At 47.3% G+C, this 24804-nt stretch overlaps 1 protein-coding gene across 4 annotated transcripts in view; it reads right to left on the reverse strand.

Annotated features, from left to right (window-relative positions):
* Positions 1–378: 378 nt before the first annotated feature.
* The window catches only part of LOC100577692 (transcription factor btd), a 52473-nt gene continuing 28047 nt past the window's right edge, over positions 379–24804 (reverse strand). Inside the window, exon 2 of one of the 4 annotated variants that reach the window (XM_026441502.1) lies at positions 379–7571. In XM_026441502.1, coding sequence (XP_026297287.1) covers positions 5703–7571 — 1869 coding nt within the window. In that variant the 3' untranslated portion in view covers positions 379–5702. Of the gene's footprint in view, positions 7572–19943; positions 19956–24804 lie in introns of those variants that run through there. The other 3 variants (XR_001706010.2, XR_001706008.2, XR_003304966.1) reach the window with 3 other exon arrangements.

A 24804-nucleotide genomic window follows, 5' to 3' on the forward strand; every position in this document is an offset into this window, starting at 1 on the left:
AGGAATTTATTTATAACGTCTAATCAAATCTAATTAAAAAGTATCCGTTCCTTTTATCTGAGCATCAATATTACCTACCGTTTGCCACAGTTAAACGTTATATGGTTATATAGATGGTGTAAAATGTACCGCTATATTTATATATATAAATGTGTATATATATAAAAGGACGAGTAAACATTCCTTCAAGAAGATCCATTCTATATATCTCGTCGAATAGCTACGCGCGATCATAATATTCCCATCCTGTAATTGGTTACGGAAATGTTGTTAACTCGTGTCACGAATATCTGTTAAATCGTCTTACATCGTCGATACAAGGGGGGAGGGAAAAAAGGGCGATCCACGTAACGAAGCTTGGAGAAATCACAAGCGATGTAGAAAACAATTAACGTGTATATATATATTTCCATATTTCGTAAGTGTGCAGCAACATACAGAGATTTATCGTTCGATGTACAGATATTAAGGATCATCGCTCGTAGAAACGAGGGTACAAAGGAAGGAGCACATCGCAAAATCCGTTCGAGCCCATTTCCTCTCGGAGGAGAAAAAAGAAAAAGGCCGTGAAAAAAGACGATCGAGTCGACGAGATCTCTTCTTTTTCTCGCATCTTCTAAATTAATTCCAACTGTCCTCGAATTCGGCACGTTGTTGGCGGGATTGTATCGAGAGTAAATTGGAGCGTAATTTTTTCTTTTTTCACTTAACCCGTACAATGATACAAATGAAACGTTTCTCAAACGTTTCTCGAAGCAAATGGAATCCGTGGCGATCCGCACGACGCATGTGCGCGAATATTGTAATATTTTGAACGCAAGTATTTCGCGCGGGAAAAGTATAGGGGATTGGAAGGTTGGTGCGTTTGCCACCGATTGTGAAAAAATATTCCTTCTTTTCGCGCGTTTATCTTGGTGATATGTATTCTAATTGGACGAAGCTCTTCTTCAAACGCTACACTGGCGAAGGCACGGCACCGTTCTTGAAGTCAACAGTCTTAAAATCCATGGATACAAAAGAAACGATCGTGAGAAAGGAAAGAAAATCAAAAGTGAAAATGATCGTGACGAGATAAAGAGATATATAGATATATAAATAAATAAATAGATGAATGAATGAACGAACGAATGAATATCTACGAGTAGGGAGAAGGATCAAAAATGAAAAATGCGCGTGATAGATTCGTTGAAAAATTATATTTTTTTTTTCCATTCTGGCACGATTGGTAAACACAACATAATTTATAAATTAACATACACAATCGTCATCATCAATAATTTACAGAAACCCTCGTGAGCATTTATGTATATATATATATATAAATACATATATATATATATATTTTTTTTTGTTTCTTTTTCTCTTTTCTTCTTTTTTTATAGGATCTTTACTTGTTCGTCGTTGTACAAAAAAAAAAAAAAAAACACGTGAACAGAATGTCACGGAACGAGAAGAGAATTTATCGTCCGCGGATATTAATGCCGTGTGTCAATAACGTTCGCCGTCCCTCGTTCCATCTTTCCCCCCTTTCCAAACCCCGATGATACACGGGGGAGGGGGAAAATGACGCGGAGGGGGAGGGCGAAGAAGAATGCTCGAAGAGAAACTTTTTACAATAAATGCGGATTACATCGATTTTTCGAATTTCCAAGTTCTTGGAGCTTTCTTCTTTCATCCCGTGGTCGACGAGACAGGGCGGAATTTTTCCATGAAACGAGGAACAAGGGGAGGGGAGGGGGGAAGAAGGAGAATGTAAGAAGAATAGGACGAAAAATAGGAAGCTTGACTTGCGAATAGGATAACAAAATAAATAATAGAAGCATTAAACATGATTAATCACTTAACAACGTAACTAGGCGTAATAATTAATATAATAATAATAATAATAATAATAATAATAATAATAATTAATAATAATAATAATAATAATAGAAATAATCGTACGAATGGCTAAATGAGTGTTAATAATTACAAGAACAGGTTGTCTGGCACGGCGATCGCTTAATTGCCTGAAGACACAAAGAACGTGTGCATTATTCTTTTCTTTCTTCTTTTATTATACAATTACGTCCCTTTTTTTTTTTTTTTTTTTTTTCCTATTTCGTTTCGTTCCCATCTCATCAAGCGAAAAAAAGGACTCGTTGAGACACGAGAGATTCTCTCAATTTTAAGGCTGAATCACGCGAGGGTTGGATATCGAGACGGACGTCTCGATATAATAAAAGAACTGATAGAAATCAAAATCGTTCGTTAATTCAAATTGTTAAATCAAAATTTATCCTTTGCGATTGAAGAAGAAAATTTTCCGTCGTCTCCCTCTCATCAAACGAAAAAGAAGAAAAATATTACAATGATCAAAGTAAAAAAGGCGACAAGAATGTTCCAAGAAAGAAAAAAAAAAAAAAAGAAAAGAAAAGTCAAATGAAAATAAACTGCAATTTCTCGCGAAAAAAAGAAAACACACACACACGATTCGGGAAAATATTTTCATAAATTTTTTTCGATTCAACAATTTCGTTCGATTCAGGAACAAAGAATAAGACCTTCCGCCTCGAGGTCTCTCCCTCTCATATACCCTTCTCTTGTCTCCGCTCCGGCAAGCCGCCTTCCGAGTAATCGCTCGATCGACAAAGGCAAGTGTTAAAATGGCAAGCAAGAGAGCGACAGTTTTTCTCTTAACGGCTAATTACAACGTTCTTCCTCGAAACGCTTAAAACGGTAAGACTAATTAGAAAAAAACCTCGGTATACAAAAATACAGATATATACATACCTGTCTGCGCGCGCTCCTTTCTCAAAACTCAACGCACCTTTGCGCGCATTCCCCGAAACAACGCGTTTTATTACAACGTAGGTGTACAAGTCCGCTATCTCTCGAATGCGAATGTATATATAATATATATATATATCGATATAACGATACAACGTGTGCGCGCGCACCTGTATTAATTAACGGATGAGCATCGTGCGTGACTCGCGATATTCGTCACCACCTGTTTTATCGTGGCCACGAACGGAGAAGACACACCGGACAGCGGTGCCGAGTTATGGCAAGGAAGAAGGCGAACGAACGAGGTTGAGCAAGGTTAAAGTAGCTGACACCACCGTGTAGTCTCTCTCTCTCTCTCTCTCTCTCTTCGTGGACGATACGGACGTCGTGGACGCCGCCGTTTACAGACTCCCCTTCTCCTTCGTATCACTTGAAACGAGAATAACGTTAACGACTCGATTCTTCGATAAAAAAGAAAAAAAAGGATAACAATTTTCGTTCGAATTAAGTATATATAAATTCGAAGCATTGCCGTCGAGAGAACGGCGCCGCGATCGATTCTTCAACTCGATCCAATCGGTCGCGAGAACGTGAGTATTCTTTTCGTGAGGTGGATCGTCCGCGCCGTGAGTTATTCCCGAAATCGGCCCGCGCTTCGTAGTAATGGCTTATCAGTTAACGGATCGGTCACCCGAGGGGGGGGAGGGCGTGTTTCACATCATCGCGTTACGGGAGAGAGCGATTGGAGAGACGATTTGGAAGAGAAAAACTCCCCGATCGATTATTATAATCGTTCGTAACAATTTTCGTCGATACAAACAAAAGAGAAATAATTTCCAAGTGTGACAACTCGCGTCCTGCGCTCGCTTCTCTCTCTCTCTCTCTCTCTTCCCAATCTCGGACCCTTTCGCCAAGTCTCTTTTCGACGATATATAAAAAAATATTTTTCTATCTTTTCTCGCGCACGCGTTTCGCAACATTCTCACGCCAAACAGTATTTTTTTACAATAATGATATTATTATCGGTAATAATATTATTAATATTCATAATAATCATAATAATAATAATAATAGTAATAGTAGTAGTAATAATTAATAATAATAATAATAATAATAATAATTAATAATTAATAATAATAATAATTATAATTATAATAAAACGCAATAATAATATTAAACGTTACCCACTAATTAACGTTACATCTAAACGCTTTTATTATGCTTTAAGTTTCTTTCATTCTGCAGGTACGGTTATGTTCATTCTCTTTCTTTTTTATTTATCTTTTTCAATTCCCCTTCACGCGCAGCAAACTCGTCGTCGTGTCTCCCTTCCCGAGATTTTGAAATTCCCTCGGGAGAGAGAGAGACACGGTCGCGAAACGCGCTTCGATACCGCTTTCCTATCTTCGCGAGCAACAAACGGATTTTTCGATAAATTACAACGGGAGGATTTATTCGCAACGCGCAATAAAATAACACACTCTTTCTCTCTCCTGTTCAAAAAGTCGTTATAACAACTACAAAGTTCTATCGATCGCATTATACTTTTTTTTCTCAACACAATGTCAATGAACAATGTCGATCAATGTCGACGAGACAAATTTCGTTGTCGAGCAAAACAACGAATGGATCCCGAGGAAGATCGTCTTCGACGCGAATAAATATCGTTTCTTTTTTTTTTTTTTTTTTTTATCTTTTTCTTTTTCCTTTAAACATAGAAACATTTTTTTTCCCCCCCCATAGACAACCACGTTAATTAAAAAACAAAACAACCAGTGATCCCCTAAGAAGAGAAAGAGCGTCGCCAACGATCTTCCCCATCGACCCGCGCTCGACTCGACCGATATACGTAACCGATATACGCGAGCGCGGTTTAACGATCGTGAAAATTTGGCACAAGTTTCTTTTCCTTTCTCTCTCTTTCTCTCTCTCTCTCTCTCTGTCTCGATCACAATGAGAGAAAATTCACGCTAATTTTAAACAATCCTTGGCGCGATCGTCGTAATCATAGGGCGGGAATGCTTTCGAATTATTCCCGTTTCATTTGCAAGAGTATCGATTGAGGGAGAGCAGTGGTGGTATCGAAAGAGATTCCAACAATCAATAACACTCGCGTGAAACGAGAGATGTCGAGAGAAGAGATATGTCGAGATGTGTTCCATAAGTAATTTCGTTTCATAAGAAATTCGTAAAATTATCTTTATTACCGATCGATGATGCATCGATTGTTTTTTTTTTCTTTTCTTTTCTTTCACCGTTAAACGTAACTTTTCGTCGAAACGTTGCTTCTGTTTTTTTTTCCCTCCCCTTAACAAAATTCGATCCATCTGTGGAAAAACATTTTTACCGTTTACGTACAAAAGTTATCGTGACGCTTTTTATTTTTGTTTTTTTGTTTTTTTTTTCTCGAAAAAAGAACTCTTAAAACGATATTATTTATGGGACTTAAAAAGGGGAGAAGGGGGAAACAATTAGTCCGTGGAATCGTACAGCCTTTCAACTCGGTTGAGACGCGAAGGGGAAACGCGACGGGTGAACATTTCGCCGAACGAATCTCGCGAGAGAAGCAACGGGGAAGACGAACAAGTATCATCGCTGTAATACTGTTAAACGAGCGTTGTACTCGACTCGAAATCCAAGTTTCTCGAGCTCGACGCGAAGAGAAGGACGACGAGGCGTTCTACCAAACCGAAAAAAAAAAAAAAAAAATACCAACGATTTCCAATTTTATCGGATCGATCTTCACCTCCCATCGTTGTCCTCCTCTCGTTCTTTCGTCTTCGTGGTCGTCATCGGGACCTTCCAACCTCCTCCACCTCCCAGATCCCGAAACCGTTCGTCGAAGTTGATCTCCCTCCTCCTCCACCTCCTCCTCCTCCTCGAAATCCGCTGGGGAGCGGCGAGAAACGGGGCGGTCATCCACCTGGCCGTCGTCATTCGGCTTTGATCGTTGCCGAGGGGGAGGCCATCTCCCGAGCGAACGTGGGGCTGTCCTCGCCTGGGAGGAGGCCGGGCTCGCTCTTAGGCGTCTGAACGTCGGGAAATCTTGCGTGGGTCCTCAAGTGCCTGGTGATCATGTCCCGGCGGCAGGCCGCGTACGCGCACTGGGGACACTTGTACGGCTTCTCGCCGGTGTGCGTCCTCTGGTGGGTGCTCAGATGGTCCGACCTGCTGAATACCTGGCCGCATACCTTGCACGTGTACGGTTTTACCCCCGTGTGCAGCCTCATGTGTCTGGTGAGCATGTCCGACCTCGCGAAACTCCTCTTGCACACGTCGCACAGGTAGGCCTTGGCGGACGCGTCCTGGGGCCCCTGCCTGCGATGCCTCGACGCCATGTGCTTGGCCAAACGATCGTGCAGGCTGAACATTTGCCCGCACACGGGGCAAACGTACGCCACGTCCGCCCCCGGCGGCATCTCCTCCACGACGGGCGACACCTCGAGGTTGTATCTGACGGCGACGCTCTCCTTGGTGGTGGGCGACGCCACGTCCCCCTTGACCACGGGCACGCTCACCGAGCCCCTCGACACGATGCCGGGCGGGAGCAGCTGGAGGGCGGGCGGGCGGCCCGAGGCGGCGGCGGCTGCGGCGGCGGCCGCAGCGGCCGCCGCGGCTGCCGCCGCGGCCGACGCCATCAGGTTCTTCATCGAGAGGTCGAGCGGGGACTCCTGGGGGCTGGTCGTGTCGCTCTCCAAGAAACCGGTCCTCAACGGGTGGTTGACGAACACGGACGAGGCGGTGGAGAGCGGCGGCTTCTGCTCCCATCCCGGCACCAGGTCCGAGTCCGAGTGGCTCCGTCCCCTGAATATATCCGGCAGGTACTTGGTGTGCATGTAGTGCTCGAAACTGTACGACGAGAGAGATCCTGGCGTTAACGGGGGCAGGGTGAGCGGGGTTAACGGGGTGAGGGGCGTGAGGGGGGTGAGCGGGGAGGTGGGCGAGGGGAGCACCATGGGGGGAGTGGGGGACTGGGAACACTGGACGCAGGTGCAGCCCGCGTATTTGGGTGCCGAGGATCTTTGATGAGGGGGGTGGAGGTGGTCGTAAGCCAGGTGGTTGGCGTTGTTCCTGTGGTGATGCCTGTGCCGGTGGCGGTGGTGGTGCGACGAGTGGTGGTGCGAGTGATGATTCTGTTGCTGCTGCTGCGGTTGCTGCTGTTGCTGCGTCCCTTCGCCGTTGTTGTCGCCCTCCTCGTCGTCGTTGTTGTTGTTGCTGCTGCCGCTGTTGCTGCTGTTGTTGTTGTTGTTGGTGGTGACGGTGGTGGTGGTGGTGGTGGTGGTGGTGATGGTGGTGGTGATGGTGGTGGTGGCGGTGGTGGCGGTGGTCGACTGGTTGGCGCTCGACCCGTCCTCTTGGTCCTCGCCGGTAGGCGTGGCGGGCTCCTCGCTCTTCAACCTGAGGGGTAGAAGGCTGATGCCGGACGGCGGGTCGGCGGCCGATCTGGAAGACGACCTCGGGGAGCCGAACACGTCCTCCTCCTCCTCGGACGCGGGGCCGCTACCCTCGAACCTCAACACCTCGCCCTCGGAGGGCGAGCTCCGGTGTTGGAGGATGTCGAGGACCTGGTCGAGTCGTTTCCGGCGGCGGAGGTTGCGATGGTTCCGGTTGGCCGTCGCCGCGAGGGTGTTGTTGTTGGTGCAGGAGGGCGGTGGCGGCTTGGCCGGACCCGGGGGCGCGGCTGCAGCGTCCTCCACGGCGCTCTCGGCCATCGTCATCGAGGATGCGCGGCACCCGCCGCCTGGGCCCTTTATGCCGCCTACGACACCCTCGGCTACCACCGTACTGCCTCCCACCTCGTCCTGAAACACAAACCAAACCGCGCGCCGCTTTTACTCCCACTCCTCTTTTCCTCCCTGTCCTTAATCTCTCCTCGTCGTTGCACTCGAATCGTCACAGCCTCCGCCGCGCCCTCGCCTTTCGCCGATCGCGCTTAATTTCGAAGATCCCTCGATCCCGCAGCGCGCGTCCAACGATCGAAGGAAGGAAGGAAGGAAGGAAGGAAGGATCGAAGGCGGAAGCCGATCGTTTCGTCCGCTCACCGCTTCGTCCACGCAGCGAAGAAGGGACGCGACGAGGAAGCAGGAGGAGAGCGGAGCTTTGTAACGACGGTCGATGAGAGGCGATCGGCGATGCTCGCAACTCGGGACGGAGGTCCACCGTCCACCGAGGCCCGTCCCGTCACGGTCCCAGTAAATCACGATTAACGCGTTCCCACTTTTTCTCCGGCAAGATACAGGTTGGCCGTCTGTCATCGAGGACTATGGATCGTAGCTATGGATTGGAGGAAAATAAGACGATCGCGGGATAGATTCTCGCTCGCGCGAGATGGCGCGTCGCGTCCCCCGACCGACCACCACGATCCTCCCGACGATTCTCTCGATAGGTTAGAGATTGGAGGGGGGAAAGCGACGATCGAGCGCGATCGATCTTCGCCCGTCAAAAATCGCCCTTCGAATTTTCTCCTTTCCCAGAGACTCTGCTCCTTATTTTGAACGGCGAGGCGAGGCGAGGCGAGGTGAGGCGGAGCGCACGGCTCGTCTTGTTCGATGCGACAACGCCACTTTGTCATAAACGGACCACGCGCAACCGCCGGAGAAATGTATCCGGCGGACTATTTGAAATTTAAATGCCGCGCGGCGAGCGCATGAATCAACCACGTGTACGTACGACGACGAATCGAGGCAAACCCCCACGTTTTTTCTTTCGGTGTAGGAGACTTCCTCTCCGTCCGAGAGAAGTTGCACGACCCGTCCGAGGACGCTATAAAACTTGTAATATCGCCTGCCGCGCTCCCCTCCCCCCTCATCCCGAATAATTGATCGCCAGGCAGGGATTATTGTGCGAGCGCGACACAACTCGAATTGTTTATTGGCAACGCGCCAAAATTAGACAAAGTTTATACGAGAAGGATATTGTGGGGGGGAAGTAAAATAAATTTCCGGATGACTGGTTTTCGCCGCGGAAAGGAAAGGAATAGCTCCGTGTATCCCACACACGTTTTATCCTCGCGGTTGGCAAAGAGTTAGAAAATCTACGCGAGAAAGAAACGGAGGAAAGAAGCAGCGACTCGTTTACTCGTAATAATTTTACTCGATTTATCGAGGAACGAAACGAAGAATCGTTTCAAATTAACAATGACGGAATTAAGAGGGAAGCAGGGACTCGTTTGGACTCTTCGATCGCGCTTTCTCGTGTCCTTTGACCATCGGCGCCGCCCTCCTATTTACCGACCCGAAAAGCGATTTTCCAGCTCGAGCGGGAATAGAAATTCGCGTTCTCGGAAGGCGAGGCCGCGGCGACACAGATGTCCCGGCGAGTACACTTTCCACCTCGATCCGAGCCTCCGTCGCGTACATTCCAACGCGTACACCGCTCAGTTTGCCGCTGTCTCCGATCGATTCCAACTCCCGTGCTCCTCTCGAATCCTTTCCTGGCGCGGCCTGGCCCCGAATGCCTGGCAAACTTGCGCCAGTGCCCCGCTCGATTACGCAGCGATACCACGCGCTTGCGACACGCGTCCAACCCGAATGGCCTTCAATTTTCAACGCCTCCGCGCCCCTTCTCGGCCAAATTCCCCGCCGAATCGTGCAACTTTCGGTGGACACTTTCTCGATCGGAGAACGAGAGAGTAACATTCGGCGGGTGAATTTGAAAAATCGACGCCAATCTCCACCCCCGAAATCGATCGAACGGCGTCCATCGAGGGGATCACGCATACACGCGTGAGATGGAAAGATTCGTAGATAGCGGCGGTGTTGTTTTTGGCGTCCCCCTTTCCACCGCAGCGATCGTCTTCTCGTTTCCCTCCCTTTTCCCTTCGCCCGGCGTATACCGGTCGGTAGAATCTCGCCGAGAGAAAGGGCCCCCGATGATCGGTCGTAAAACGTAAAGGGGACTCGTAAACGGAGTGAAAAGATGTCAGAACGTAAAAGCCGAGAACAGGTCCCCGACGAGGAGGAGGTGTGGGCGTGCGTGGCTGCCATCCCCCCTTCGGCTTCTATTTCTTTCTATTTCTCTTCCTCTTCTTCTTCTTCCCCCCAGTCTCTTTTGCGCGTTCCTTTTGCCCGTCTCCGTCGCAGCACGCGAAGAACTGGAGGAGGAGGAGGAGGAGAAGAAAAAGGAGCCCTCGACGATTATTCCGCTGGCGAAGATTCCTTCGAGAAGATGCATGCGCGAAACGGAGAAGAATTTCCCGAAATTCGAGAACGCTCGTCCTCGATCTCCAACGAGGAAGGGAGAAATTACCATGCGATCTAATTACGAAGAGAGAGAGAGAGAGGGAGAGGAGAAATCGTCCCGTTTTTCTGGAGTACGAAGGTTTTCGAGGCAAGAAGTAAGCTCGAAGGATAAGGACAAAACCTTGACGCAACTGCGCGCGACGAGAATTCGCAGGAGAGGCAGGGGGAGAAGATGATCGGTGAAGAATTCCAGCAGGAATGCCCTCGGGGAGGCACCTGTAACCGCGGCTCCACGGGAGAAACAGAACAGGTTGAGACATGGGCGTGGGTGGAGCGCTTGATCTTTCTCTCCTGCTGCCCATATACCGGGTGCTCCCCCGTTCGCGCGATGGCTACGAACATCTCGCGAATCCTTTTACACGAAACTTACTTCGACAAAATTTCCCTTTTTCCGTGATAATAGATGATGTATAATACATGGTGTATTGAAAATATCGTATAAAAATAACATAAAAGAAAAAGAGAAAAAGCAATATCTGCACGAGGACGTTCTTAATTACCCTCGTCGAATCCGCTTAAGGAACCATACATTGCATATAAATCGATTTCAAGAAAAATAAAACAGAATAAGAAGCACCCTATTTCATCGCTCATCGTTTGAGAATGGAACGAGAGCGGTTCGAAGCCATCGCTAGCGGTCGATCGTCGATCCAGAGCGTTCCTCGTTCGGAGGGAAAGAGCGGCCTTAGGGCAGGCGGGCAGGCTCGGCAGCTCGGTGGCCGGTGCTACTCCGGCAAACTGCTACCAAAAAACCAGACGGGCTACCGAAGAGAAGCCGATCGTTGCCATCTACGCGCAGAGCACGGGCTCGCAGAGTTGGAAACGGGGGCGAACCAACGAACGCTTTGTCTTTTTTCGTTTTCTCCGCCGAAAGACAGGGACGCGTTAAAAATCCGTGGAAGAAAGAACGTCTCTCTAGATCGAGAAGCAAGAGGAAGACGGTGGCCCTCAATCTCGCCTTCCCAGCTTCGTTTTCCAGGCTATCGATCGGCCGGCCGGCTTCAGCTGTTCGCCCTCCGTGAGTCGCGAGAAGGGGAGTTGCGCCGCTCTATTTTCCGCCGCACGAAGAGAACTGGCGCGAGAAAGAGCGCGGAAGGGAGAAAAAAAATCTATATGGAAGCGGCGACAGGATCGCTCTGCACACCTCCTCCGTCCTCCTGCTTCCTTTTCTCCTTTCTCCTCGAACGAGAGAGAGAGAGAGGAAAGTCGCGAGAGCCGGTGTCGCGCGATAGATTTTATCGTTGCTGGAAAATTACGGGTTATCGGCGTGGTGATTAATGAGCCTGCTTCGTATATCGGACGGTAATTAAACGCGTGGTAATTTGTGCGCCGCGAAAGGGAATGCGCGCGCGCGCCAACTCGGTTGACAGGCCAACTAGGGTTGATTTAAGGAGCTATACGAACCTATCCTCCTCTCCGCGAACAGCGTAAAACCTCTCCGCTCTCCTACCTTCCTGCGCATCGGCCACGAGCGGCCAGGATCGCGTCGTTCGCCCGACTTTGTCCGTAAATATTCGTTATTTAACGTGTATCGCGTTTACACTGAAATTCTTATATCGAAGTCGAACGACTCGATCGAAATCTGCAGAGGACGAGCGCTTTCGAGGGCGATAAATAATCCTAAAGTCAGACCATCGTATACTTAACTCACGCGGATTGGAAGGATTTCAGAGGCTCGTAGATCGGTGTCCTTTTTCGAGCGATAGCAAGGCCTTGTATTGCATAGAAGGTATATTCTTGTATATTCTTCCTTTCCGCGAAAACCTGTCGGCCGCTCGGACGACTGACGACTCGACGACCGTTTACGATTTTAACGTAGGAAAGGATTATATTAATTGCAGCGAGAAAGAGAAAGGTCGAAGGAGAGAATGGAAGAAGAATTTTGTTTTCGAGTGATGCGACTCGAGCTGCTTCGTTTTCGAGGATCGACGCATGTTTAAAGATGCATTGGTTCGGTCGGATCAGAAACGTTGCAAAACAATTCGTTTAAGAGCCGGGTCGGATATTGGAGCAACGAGTACACGAGTTTACGTTACGATTTAGTTAGCGCGATCCATCGCCCCGATTGGCGTGTAATCGATTGGCCGGCGGTGGTAAAAGGGAGGGAGTAGGAATCCGCTGAATCACCGGGGCCAGCGTCGGGACGATGATAACGGCCGATGCCCTTCGCCTTTGCCTCGCCCGCGCTACCGCTACGATCTTATCCGTCTCTTAATAAGACGTCAATTCTCCGCTGTCCCGCTTCAACGACGCAACTTCTCTCCTCTTTCTTTCCCCTCCCCCCTCCCTCCGTCGATCTTCCCTTGCAGGGAAATTGCGAAGTAAAGAAGAGAAGACGCGATTCGATACGGCGTTTAATAACGGATATCCTTGGATCTGCTATGTTTAATTAGCATAGGTTAAATCCCCGAACATGATGAAAAAGTATAATTTCGAGTTTAAGAGGAGAGCAACGATTTTAAGAAATATCGAAAAAGAAAAGTACTTACAACTCATTCTACCGTTCATTTACGCATTTTACGATGCTCTTTTACAGCTTGTTCAAGTTTCTCTCTCTCTGTCTTTGTAGTTTATTACTCCAACATAAGAGCGATCGAGATAAGATAATTCCAAAAAAAAAAGAATGAAAAGGAACGAGATTAAACGAAATAATTTCCCCCGCGAATATTCAATTCCCTAGCGAAATAGCCGTGTATATAAGACCGCGCTCTTATTTAAATCGCCACCTAATTATTTATCCAGCTCTCCTCTCTGTCTGTTGAACGAGGAAGGTCGCTTGGATCGTAATAACGAATCGTTTGCCAAATTTTTCCGCCGACAATCTTTCAAAGCTACACCTTTTCTCGAATAAACAGCCGTGAAACGCGGATCATTAGTGCGGATCCGAGCGGAGACTTCTAAAAAGGAGTCTTCTAAAAAGGCGATGGCAGCTGGAGAGATATCGAAAAGACGTTGATGGCCACCTGCACGTATGAGATGCACAAGGAAGGAGGAGAGACGTTTGAGAGAGTCGCGGGTGGATTGCGTGCGCGCCAATCACTTTACTCTTCTTCCCTGGTTAAAGCGTAACTTTAATTCGAAAAGAGAAGGAGAGGAAAAAAAGATTGATCGGTTCGGTTTAGAGACGATTGGTCGCGGGGAAGGGAAGAGGGAGGGGAGGGGAGAGAAGCGATGGCTCGTTAGTGGGAAACAAATAGCTGGCTCGTTTAACATTTGCTCCTTCCTCGCTATTTGCTCCCGATTCTTTGCGTCACGCTAGTGGCCGGTGGCATTCCGCGAACTAATAACATTGACCGCGTAACAAGCAGCTCGTCGTTTGCTCGAACCGTTTTACTCGGTGCAACGACGTTTGATAATGCGACCACGCTCGTAAAATCCTCTCCGCGGATCGCCAGATAAAGCCCGGCCCTGAGGTAATAACTGGAACGGTGGAACGCCTCCAACGCCGTCTTTCCAACCCGGCAAATGCAAATTCTCGAATCTTTCGAAAGATTCGCACCGCGGAAATCGACGTATCGTAAGAGAAAAGGAAGAAATTCTTCTTGCCTTTTCTTCTTTTCCAACGAATTCATCTCTATTCGAGAAGAATAGAATTTGGAGAGGAGAAAATAAGTGTATGGTCGAGGTGTGCAATCGAAGAAATTTATCAACTTTGAAGGAAAAAGCGGCGAGTTCAAAATTGTCGGCTCGAAGGGTGGACTCGAAGAAAGAAACGATCGTTTTTTCGTTCTAGAGAGGAGTCGGCAGAATGCGACGTACGCGAGAACTCGTTGCGCAAAGGTGTCTCGGAGCCGCATTGGAAGAGTCATGGCACCGCAGTGCAGCAGGACTGCAGCCCTGCGTAACGACTCGCTCCTTCTTCGTCATAGGATATCATAGGAAGAAAATTCGAGAAAAAGACAAGATCCACTGGCGTGAAGGATAAACTCATCGTCCAGTAAATAAAACTGCAGAGAAAAGTTTCTTTATATATACTCGATGGATATTGAAATCTGGCAGAAAAAAGGCGCGAAGAAACGGCGCTTGTTACTTTCTTACGTAAGAGGCAGGATTGAAAAGTGGCGGAGGAGGAAATGGGAGGGTAACGTTTCGCATAGTTTTCGTGCAATGCAATTCCACCGATTAAAGGATATCCTAAGGTTAAAAATAGCGTCTTTCCTCGAGCGATACGACATACGCGCATACCGACCCGTACCGTGGAAAGAATCTGGCGAGAGGAACGTAATATGGCGTAATTGCGGGTTAATTCGAGACGAGGCGAGAGGCGTGGGCGATTTCTCCAGTCCGTCCGCCGAGTTTCGTCCGTCCGCCTTCTTCCTCGCCCGAAGAGGAATTGATTTCCTGGAACATCGAGTGCTCGACCTTTTCTCTCTTCTGGCGCGGAAAAGCGAGCGAGTCGAGAAACGCGGGAAAGTGGCGGCGGTTTAAAAAAAATCGCGGTAATAAAGTAGGAAGAAAAGTAACGCGGCTAATTGTTTGGTTACTCGTATATATACGGTCGAACAACGGTCATTTATTATCCCGTCTCTCTCCCTTTCCCTTTTACACGAACCACGTTGTTGTTGTTGTTAATTTCCCCGCTTCTTACCGATAAATGACCGATTTAAGTTGATCTCGAGTGAAACATTAGGCTAATAACTTATCCGCGATCGGTCGCGCAAGGCAGAAATCGTTGCTCGTAAATTAGAATAATAACAGCCGTGGGAAGGAGAGAAACGAGGGAGGGAAAAGTGAAACGTAGCGAGACGGAAGAGCGCCGGTTCTCCGTTCAACCTCGAGCAAACCGTAGAACGCGCGTTGATAGATTTTTCCTCGACACGCACACGCACGGATTGAACGGAACGCGATGGAAACACGCTTTCGTTCTCGGTCGACTTTGAATAATTCTCTTTGTTCGGGCCGATTGGAACGCGATTGAAACGTTGTTTAAAATTGGCCGTGCGATTTTTGGAGAAAAGGTTGGAAAAAAGGGGTTTAAAAGCAGGGAGAGAAAGAAAGGAAGAGAAAAAGGCGAGGGAGAGATCCGTGGCTCGGATAGGGCAACGGCTGGCCACGGTTGCGCGCCTTAATAGAAACACCCACGCTCTCATTATGCGGATATCGTAAACATTCCCCTCATATGCGGCGATCCGCCGCGTATGCAAATTTCCCTCCGCCTCTTACCCTCGTTTCCCTGTTTCCCTCGGTGGAGCAGTTTGCACGCCATCGCGTAAAGCAATCCACCGGTATCGGTAGTCCAGTTCGCGGTCGAGCACGCACAGCCCTCCCTCTCTCTCTCTCTCTCTCTCTCTCTCTCGTGGGAGAAAATTATTTAATAATCCAAGTTACGTGTAAAATTACTTCGATAATCGGAAATAATCGTAACAGCTACGAATAACTAATAGCAGAGACTTCGAGTAGTTAGAAAAACAGCCATCTTCGACTATATCATTTCTCGATCGAATTTTCCTTCGACGATCAAAATTAAGTCTTAAACATTTGGATGTTTGTAGGGAAGGGAAGAATCAAGCGATGGTTAAGAGCCACGAACGAGAAAAAACAGCCATCTTTGACTATATCGTTTCTCGATCGAATTTTCCTTCGACGATCAAAATTAAGCCTTAAACATTTGGATGTTTGTAGGGAAGGGATGAATCAATTGATGGTTAAGAGCAACGAACGGGAAAAAACAGCCATCTTCGACTATATCATTTCTCGATCGAATTTTCGACGATCAAAATTAAATTAAACCTTAAACATTTAGATTTTTAAAGGAGGGAAGAATTATTCGATGGTTAAGAGCAACGAACAAGAAAAAACAGTCATCTTTGACTATATTATTTCTCCATCGAATTTTCCTTCGACGATCAAAATTAAGCCTTAAATATTTGGATGTTTATAGTGGAGGGAAAAATTAATCGATGGTTAACGAGGGAGCAACGATCGGGAAAATGATCGCAGTGCGACGATTCGCAGAGACGAATTAGAGAGCAGATTTATCTGTTCTCTCGAGATGATTCGTGAAAATTGGGGAGCGTCCGTCGGATACGCATGCGCGCAAGATGGAGGGAATGTGCGAGAGATGGTGAGACGGATGGTAATTTATGCTAATTTGTTCGCCGATCGGTCAATGGGATACGAGAGATCGATTCAAAGGAAAGGAGCGGTTTACGCTCCTCGCCTTCGTAAACAGTCACGCGTGAAATTTCGTTTAATGACGGAGTAACAGGTAGCCGTTTGATTAGCATGAGGTTACAAATGTGAAAATGTCACGCCGCGGGTTACGTAAATGTTTGTCCCCGAGGATAAATAGTTTTGCGATCGGATTTCTTTATCCGTCGTCACATCAAATCGTGATTATTATTAACATCCCCGTTTCACGATTTTATCCATTCCAACTTCTTCTCCCTCCAACGTTTCCTCCTCTCCCCCGAAAAAAATCCTCCCCTCCCCCCTAGAAATCGTCCCGAGTCCAGTTCCCTCCAAGCTTAATTGCCCGTGTTGAACAGCGGCTTCTCGTCTAATCGCGCTCATTTAATATCCATCGTGAGCGGCTCGTCGCGTTTTACAAGCCCATTACGCGTTATTTAGCATCGCGCCGGTGAAAACTTTCCACGTCCACGATCCCGGCCACGATTAGGCAAACCTACTACTACCGGTCCGTCGTCGGGGACGATTCACTGGCATCTGGCGCGGGTAATCGCAAGAACGAGTAATGGAGAAAGAGAAAGGCGTGCGCGACGAAAATGGAGAAAACGCTGCGCGATGATGAGGGAGATAGGGAGGGGGATGGGTGTAACAGGGAGACGACGTAGGCAACGTTACACCTGTTTCGAACGATTGAACGAAGGAGAACAACCCTTTCGATTCGACTATATTAATTTTCACGCCGTGTTCGTTTCGTTATTCTCTCTTTCCATTGTTTTTCCTTTCGAGAATTCCATCGTCGGAGGAGAGGCTCGTGAAGGAGAAGGAGAAGGGGATAGGTGTAACAGAAAGACGACGTGGGCAACGTTACACCTGTTTCGAACGATTGAACGAAGGAGAACAACCCTTTCAATTCGACTATATTAATTTTCACGCCGTGTTCGTTTCGTTATTCTCTCTTTCCATTGTTTTTCCTTTCGAGAATTCCATCGTCGGAGGAGAGGCTCGTGAAGGAGAAGGAGGAAGGGATGGGTGTAACAGAGAGACGACGTGGACAACGTTACATCTGTTTCGAACGATTGAACGAAGGAGAACAACCCTTTCGATTCCACTCGTCGCTATATTAAATAATTTTCACATCGTGTTCGTTTCGTTATCCTCTCTTTCCATTGTTTTTCCTTTCGAGAATTCCATCGTCGGACGGAGGAGGAAGAGAGGCTCGTGAAGGAGAAGGAGGAACGTGTCGTTTAATCGAAATGGAAATATCTTTCTTTATCGTTTTCCTTTTTTCTTCTTCTTCTTTTTTTCTTACCTCGTTTCGTTACTTCGACCTTGCCCGCTTCCGTGTTTCGCGTGCGTGCGTGCATTTGTAAGGCAAGGCCGCGGAAAAATAAACAGGAGGAAACGGCACGCGTGATTCGACGCGCTTCGAACGATCCGCTTGGATCACGGCTCGAGTCGGGACGTTGGAAAATGGAGATTTCCAATTAGAGGCGGCCGGGAACGGGCGACCGATTAATTAACGCACGGCCCTTTCTCCACGATCCCTTCCAGAAAACGAGGGAGCGTGAATAGAAACTAAATATAACCACGGCGATATCCACGCTTGTCGTGAGCATGTTGATTAGCGACCATTGGCGATCGGGTTGATTAAATCCATATTTATTAGATAGAGTACGTGAAATAGAGAGAGAGAGAGAGAGAAATTGTCGCGCGTGGGGAAAAGATAGGCGTGTTTTCCTAGGAGCAGAGGCGGGAAAAATAAGCAAAGATCGGTTGGTGGAATTTTATAGATCTCGATTTTTCCTTTTTTTTCTTTCCTTTCTTCCATAATCACTCGATCGTGATTATTATTACGTTGGCTGCTCGTTACGCGAAACTTGTCAAGAATTTCTGGTTCTAACGCAATCGGATGCGTGAGTATATCGCCAAAACAACGGGGGCACACGCACGCATTTCCGCAATAATATTATCGCATTCCTTCGCGATCCGCCGCGAGTCCTCCATGGAGGAACGTCGAATCATCGTTTTTTTTTTCCTCGATGTTCTTCGATATCGACTCGCCGATAGCGTTTCTTTCGAAGCTAAAAAAAAAAAAAAAAAAAGGATTGGATCGGAATAGCGTTCGACGAACTTTTGAAACTTTCGATTCGATCGAAAGTTAAATTTGATCTCGAGTCGAATTGTGAATCCTGTCCTTTCGAATCAAATTCGAAATCAATTCTTCTTGATTCGTACATTTTCACACGTGCCTCGATTCCTCCGTTCAACAAAGAAGAGATACTATTCTGCAAAACGATAAAGCGCGTGATCATTTATCACGTGTACTCGTTTAAAGATTATGGTAATACAAATTGGTACATAACTCGACAAGAAATTGTTGAATTAAAAAAATCCTTGAAAATTCTTAACGCTGAATTAATAATTTTTACATATTTTAAATCGGAAATTTCCGCTCGCGACAGCGCATTATGTTAAAGCGTCTCGAACAGGAAAAAGGAAAAAAAAAAAAAAAAAAAGAAGAGAATGAAAAAAACGATTTGTGGAAGAACCGATATTTCTACGTGACTTTTGACATGAGGAGGAACGCTCCCACAGACAATCCGATAAATCGTCAATGATACACCGCACACGAATGGAAGGACAACATTGTCACGGATAGCAATTACCACGTAACCTATAACGTTTTACTCGTGGCGCCACGAAATTGGCGATCCAACCACGCGCCACTCCAATAAATCTCTAATCCCTGCATGGGTCAATTCTATGACATGCGCCATTTCCGAAAAAAAAGAAGCGAGAGCGTTCGTTTGACCAATCTTTTTTCCTCCTCTTCGCCGATTATTAAATTTGCAAGGAGAACCGCAACCTGTTCAGCCATTATCGCGATTCTAGTTGCGATGTCTAGTTATTCGTATAGGGAAATTTCGTTTCTTCCGTTTAATTAGCTTCGAATTTAAATTGTTGCAAATTTATCGAGATTATTATCGATCAGATGATATCTATCCTCTCCCTTCCTAACCATGCATTTTGTATCATTCCTTCTCGAGTGTTGATCACATTGAATGTTCAAAGATACACATGAACCGAATTGCCCGTAAGTAAAAGTTATCGATGACTTCTTCGGATTAAAACGAAAGAATAAAAATGCGTTCAATTCGATTTATCGAATGACAAATCGATAGGGAAAGCCATCTCTTCCAGGAGAAATGGAGCCGAAATTTATTGGAAAAAAGATATAAAGGAGAATAACAATCTATGATAGATTCTTCGTGCTATTCGTAAGCCAATGTGTCTCGACGATTCTTGACAGAAACCGAGTGATACTTGACAAAAATGGAGTGATATTTTTTTTTCTACAAATACCTATCGCGACGTCGACGATTTGCACAGCCTCGAACATGGAAGAGGGGGAAAAAAGAAGAAAAAAGAGGAGGATAGAAAAGGAGAGAGAAAGAAGAAGAAAGACAGGGAAAAAAGTGGTTGAATGGCACGATAAATATTTGTCGATGCGTTTTAAAAGCGCAACAAAGTGTCGGAGGGGAGGCCGTAAACCGGAGGAGAAATATACCACAGTTTATAGGATTATCCGTGACAGAATCGGGGAGGAGGGAGGAGAGGCGCGAGTGTATCGGTTCTCGTCGAGCAACGCGCGACGCGTCCTACATAAATCACGGCCACGACATCTGGAACAGCCTTTTGAAATTATATAGATCCGACCGAGGAAGAAAGATCTAGCCGCGGATTTTCAAAGTTCCTTCGAAACCGATATCATCTATTAGATATCGGATCGGACCGAGTCGTTCATCCCCCCTCGTCCTCTTCCCCTCTCATCTTCCATCTTTCCTCCATTATTTTCTCGCCAGTTTTTCCAGGTTAAACCGCGCTCCCACCAACTCCAGGTGTTCGCTACGATCGGGCCGGAAACCACCGGGTGTCCTCGAGTGGAAAATGTCCTTTCGTCATTGCGTCTCTGAAGGAGGATCCTCTTTTTCCTTCGAATTACAAGTTCGTCGATGCGAGACGAGATCGAATCGAGATGCTTCCAAGTTGTATTGTTTTCGGTGGCAAATTGACGATAATTGCGAAATAAATCTCGAAAATCAAGTTTTTAGATAAGATTGATCGGATGAAAAAAAAAGTAGAAGAAGGAGAGGCTTGATTTTAAATTTTAATTATACGATACTTTATAATTTTTTTTTCTACCGCAAAAAAAAAACCTATCGTTGGAATTAATTTCTCGAAGTAGAATTATCAATTACATCTCCGATCTTATTTAATTTCCAACCGTGTTGCGTATAATCGTTCGATCGAAGCTGAATTAATCATAATCCGATCAGAAACGAAAATAGATTTGTCTTCGATTACAAGTGAAAAAAATATATATTTCTTTTTTTTATTAACGAGTAGCGACAACATATTAGACAACCAACTACGTCACCAGATATCGTTCCTCGAAATGTTAACAGTTCGCAAGTACGTCAAAATCAATAATCGAGATAATGGTTTCGCGTCGAATACGAGTGGCGTGGGTGACTCATCTCGAGCTTGATCCCGTCACCGCGAAGAGGCAACACCTCCGAGATACGAAACGATTACGAAACGATTACGAAACGAAAAGTGGAAGGAAATGCGATGCGATGGATACGCGCGGAGAACCGAGAAACGTGGCGAGATGATCGAACCGGCGCGGTTTAATCAAAAGTAGCGGCGAAACATGGCGAGGCGACGATTACTCGAAAACGGTGAAACGATTCCTTCCCTGGCGCCGGGCGAACCGGTAAAAAATTCCCAATGACATCGGCTCTTCCCAAGAAAGAGAAGCCATTGGTCGATTTCACGCGCCACTTTGATCACCATCGGCCAGAAGAAACGCCCTCGAAAACCGGTGATTTCGATCCCTCCAACCTTTTTTCTTCTCTCTCTCTCTAATAAATTTCCTCCCTCGAGTCGTCGGCCGAATTTCAGGAAATATCATGGCCGCGATTTGGTCCGCGTTACCGTTAAACGAGAGGGAAATTTTATTCCACCTCGGGTGGAATTATCGAAACAGGATGAATTATTGGAGATGGATGAATGAAAGAGGAAGGGTCGCCTGGAGAGGTCCACCGAAAGAGCGAGCGAGAAGGGCGAGGAGAAAGCGAGCGGAGGAGGGGTAAGGACGGATGGAGGAAGGTATTATATGGCGAGTACGGGGCCGCGGTAAGGCGAGTTTTTATCGCGGCCGCCATCTGCCGACCGATCGTCATTACCGCGCTAAGTAATCCCTCGTACGATTGTATGTGCCACGCCGGGAGCATGCTACGGCCGCGCCACCGCGCCTCGTTACGAACGCGTATCCACCATTTTTTCGCTGCCGCTAAACGCGTCGATCCCTTCTTGCTCCAACGTGATCCCTGTATGGACGCGAATCGTGTGTATATATATATATATACTGCGTCTTGCCCGTTTTTCGTGGACCGACCGAGCGTGAATTACAGAGAGAGAGAAGGAGAGCGAGCCGAAATAGGCGGCTGACACGACGTGATTAATCGGACCGGTGCCCGTTCGAATCTGTGGCCAGGATGCGCGTGTATCACCCGAATGATGATGCGACACGACGATGAAGGCTTTCGAACAACGAACGCCGGCTCATTATTCGGTCATAAGGGGTTGAATTTACGCGACGTGTGTACACGTACGTATATATACAGGAGAATAGCGGTAATACGAGACGAATAAAATAGCAATTAGCCTTATACGGGGGTTATATACGTCCTTAAAGAACGCGGGGATCGGAATTCCGGTTAAATTGCGAAAAATTCGCGGAAAAAGTAGCGCGAGCCTGGGGTAGGCAAGATCGATTCGATTCTTGGTAAAAAAAAAAGAAGGGGGGGCGAGGGAACGCGCGGCATCTCGATTGGGAAGAAAATTTCCGATTAAAGCTTGTTCTCCGCCCACGAGCGTCTTTTCCGGTCGTTGCTCACCCGAGCACCCGACTCCGCCACGCGGAACGATTAAACGCTTCGCTTGGATCGGATAGGTGAATGGAAAAGGAATGTCAGAAAATCACGTAGCAACCGGCCAACTCGGAGCGTCTCCACCAACGCCAACGCGTCCCTCGAGGAAAAGAAAACGGTGACGCAGGATCCCCTCCTCCGCCATTTTGCCGATTTTTTTCTTCGTCGAACCGAATCGAATTTTCGCGAAGAAACGTGGTCTCGATGAAAGGCGTCTCGCGTGGTTTCCTTTCGCGGTGCGGAGGACTCCAGCAACGACGAGGAGGCAAGGGGGGAGGAAGGAGGAAAAAGGTGGCGCAAGAACAGGAGGAATCGAATACTCGCGATTCCTCGTCAAGGATCGGTCGGTCGACTCGCGGGGAGGGAAGCGGGACGGAATTCTGGCGGAGACGTTCCGGGATCTGGCGTTACAATGTTAACGGGAAAAACGCGATTGACCGCGGTACGCCGTGATGCGCGAAATTTTTGCCACGATAAAAATCAATGGAACGAGCTCCTTCTCCTTCGTTTGCCTTCGGCGGATCTCTTCCTCTGGAAGCAGTGGAACAATCGTTGTGATTTCTACTTTTACCGTTTATCAACAAATACCTTCTTGCTACGGATTCGTCCACGATACGTTCTCAGGGTGGATTTTTCAATCGCTCGCCGATATACTTTTCGTTTTCCCTTCCTCCACGGAGACCATCGATCGATCCCGATGAGGACGGCTCGTTATTATTTTTAACCGCTGTCGCAGAACTTGGTTATTACTTCACGCCACGATATTCATCGAGTGTCGGTGTATTTTTAAAATTTCTTTTTTTTTCTCCTCCTCCCGCTCGCACGCTCGACGAACCATCGAATCGCCGAGCTAAATGCCGCGACTAATTAATCGGACGACCCGGCGTTAATTTATCCTCGCTTCCAATCCCTCCAACGATTATCCTCCAACAAATCGATAAATGACATAGAAGAAGAAGAGGAAAGGAGAACAAGAGAAATAATTCCCTAATCCGTTTAAAAAGGAAGAAAAAATGGACAAGATTAGAAACAAATAATGCAAAATCCATCACGATAGAAGAAGGAGAAGAAAGAAAGATTTCATCTCGACGAAGGAGCGCCACTTGAATCGACAAAGGGATCGTTTCTAAGACGGCACTCGTAACCGGAGCGCGGGGATAGGATACGTGGACACAGGTGCGGCACAGGCGCCCACCGTTAATGGGATCTTGGCCTGTTTCGCCGTCTTTCCGCGCCGTTGCGATAATCGTCGCATAAAGTGGACACATTATTGCGTTATGGGTACCCGTGGCGGTATCGCGAGATATTACGGCTGTTCCACCAAGCTATGTAATGGTGGCCCCACGCGACGTTATCCTCGAGGGAGGAATTCCTGCCTCGCCTCGGCTCGCCGCTAAATTGGCAGAAATAAACGCGGACGAGCGTTTGGAGAAAAAGAAGGTTGGCAATACCACGACTCGGCTTGCTGTCCGCCCTCGTCCCTCCGCGTTGTTTACGACTAATCATCGCGAGCAATTGTACCTGGCATTCGTGACAAGTTCGTAAATTTCTCGTCCAAGCGAGCGAATTAGACAGAGAAGGGCCCCGTTCCTTCCCGAAGGTGTATCCTTCTCGAAAATGGGGCGAGAATGATTGGAAGATTGTTAATCCCACGATTCTTGGCTACGATTTTTCGAAAGAATCGTTTCGAAGACAGGAAAGAAGACGTTTAATCCGCTGGTCGATTAATAATAACATTTTGACACTCGAGATAAGGCGAGGTACGGGGCGATAAGCGACGGTATAACCGACGATAAGATACGGAAGCTTGGAAGATTGTTGATCGACCGGGCGAAGCTACCTGTGCACGATGATCCTCTCCGATATCAGATACACCGGAACGAGTTGGATCGAAATGAAAATCAGATAAGGAATCAGATACGTGACCGTCTGTAATCGCCGATAGATACGATCGGGCCGATTACCGTTTCGCAAAGGCGAAACGAAACCGTGGGTGGTGGCGAAAGAATTATTAACGAGGGAGGGAACGTGACGAGGGATATTCCCCTCGCGCGTGGAAAAGGAACGGTCGCCGTGTTTCGGCAGGACCTGTTGCGTGGAGACGAGTGGATGCGTGGGAGGACGGATCGAGCGCGTATTCTCGCGCGTTGGCGGACACGGCTGCTTTCTAAATCACTCACTGCCACTCCATGCCCGCTTCGAGGCTCTCTCTCTCTTTTCCTCGCCGCTTCTCGTCTCTCGTCACTGCCGCATCATCGTCGCGAAGACGAGTAACAATGTCCCGAATGACCGTCTATTTTCGAGTGGAGACATCGACCTCCCAGCGAATCGTAAACCCGTCAAAACGAATCCATTAAACCGTGAACAGGTACCAACATCGGCCGACTTTGTAACAGCTTCGAGGAACGCGACACGAATAAATCTTCCCCCCGCGTTCGAAGCAGGAAGCGTTTTGCGCTAAGGAAAGGAGCCGCTAACATCAACGTCGAGCGTTAACTCGAAGACGAAATAAATAAATAAATAAATTGATAAAAAGAATCGAAGATTCTTCAAGAATTAAAAGTACGCGAAAAGTATGCGAAGCTACGTTTTTCGGCTACTATCCTTGGCTATCGAGGGAACAGCTCTCTCTCTCTTTCTCTCTCGCCGAGAGAGGCGCTTCTTATCTG

This window comes from Apis mellifera, linkage group LG1 (assembly GCF_003254395.2).
Source record: "Apis mellifera strain DH4 linkage group LG1, Amel_HAv3.1, whole genome shotgun sequence".
Lineage (NCBI taxonomy): Eukaryota > Metazoa > Arthropoda > Insecta > Hymenoptera > Apidae > Apis > Apis mellifera.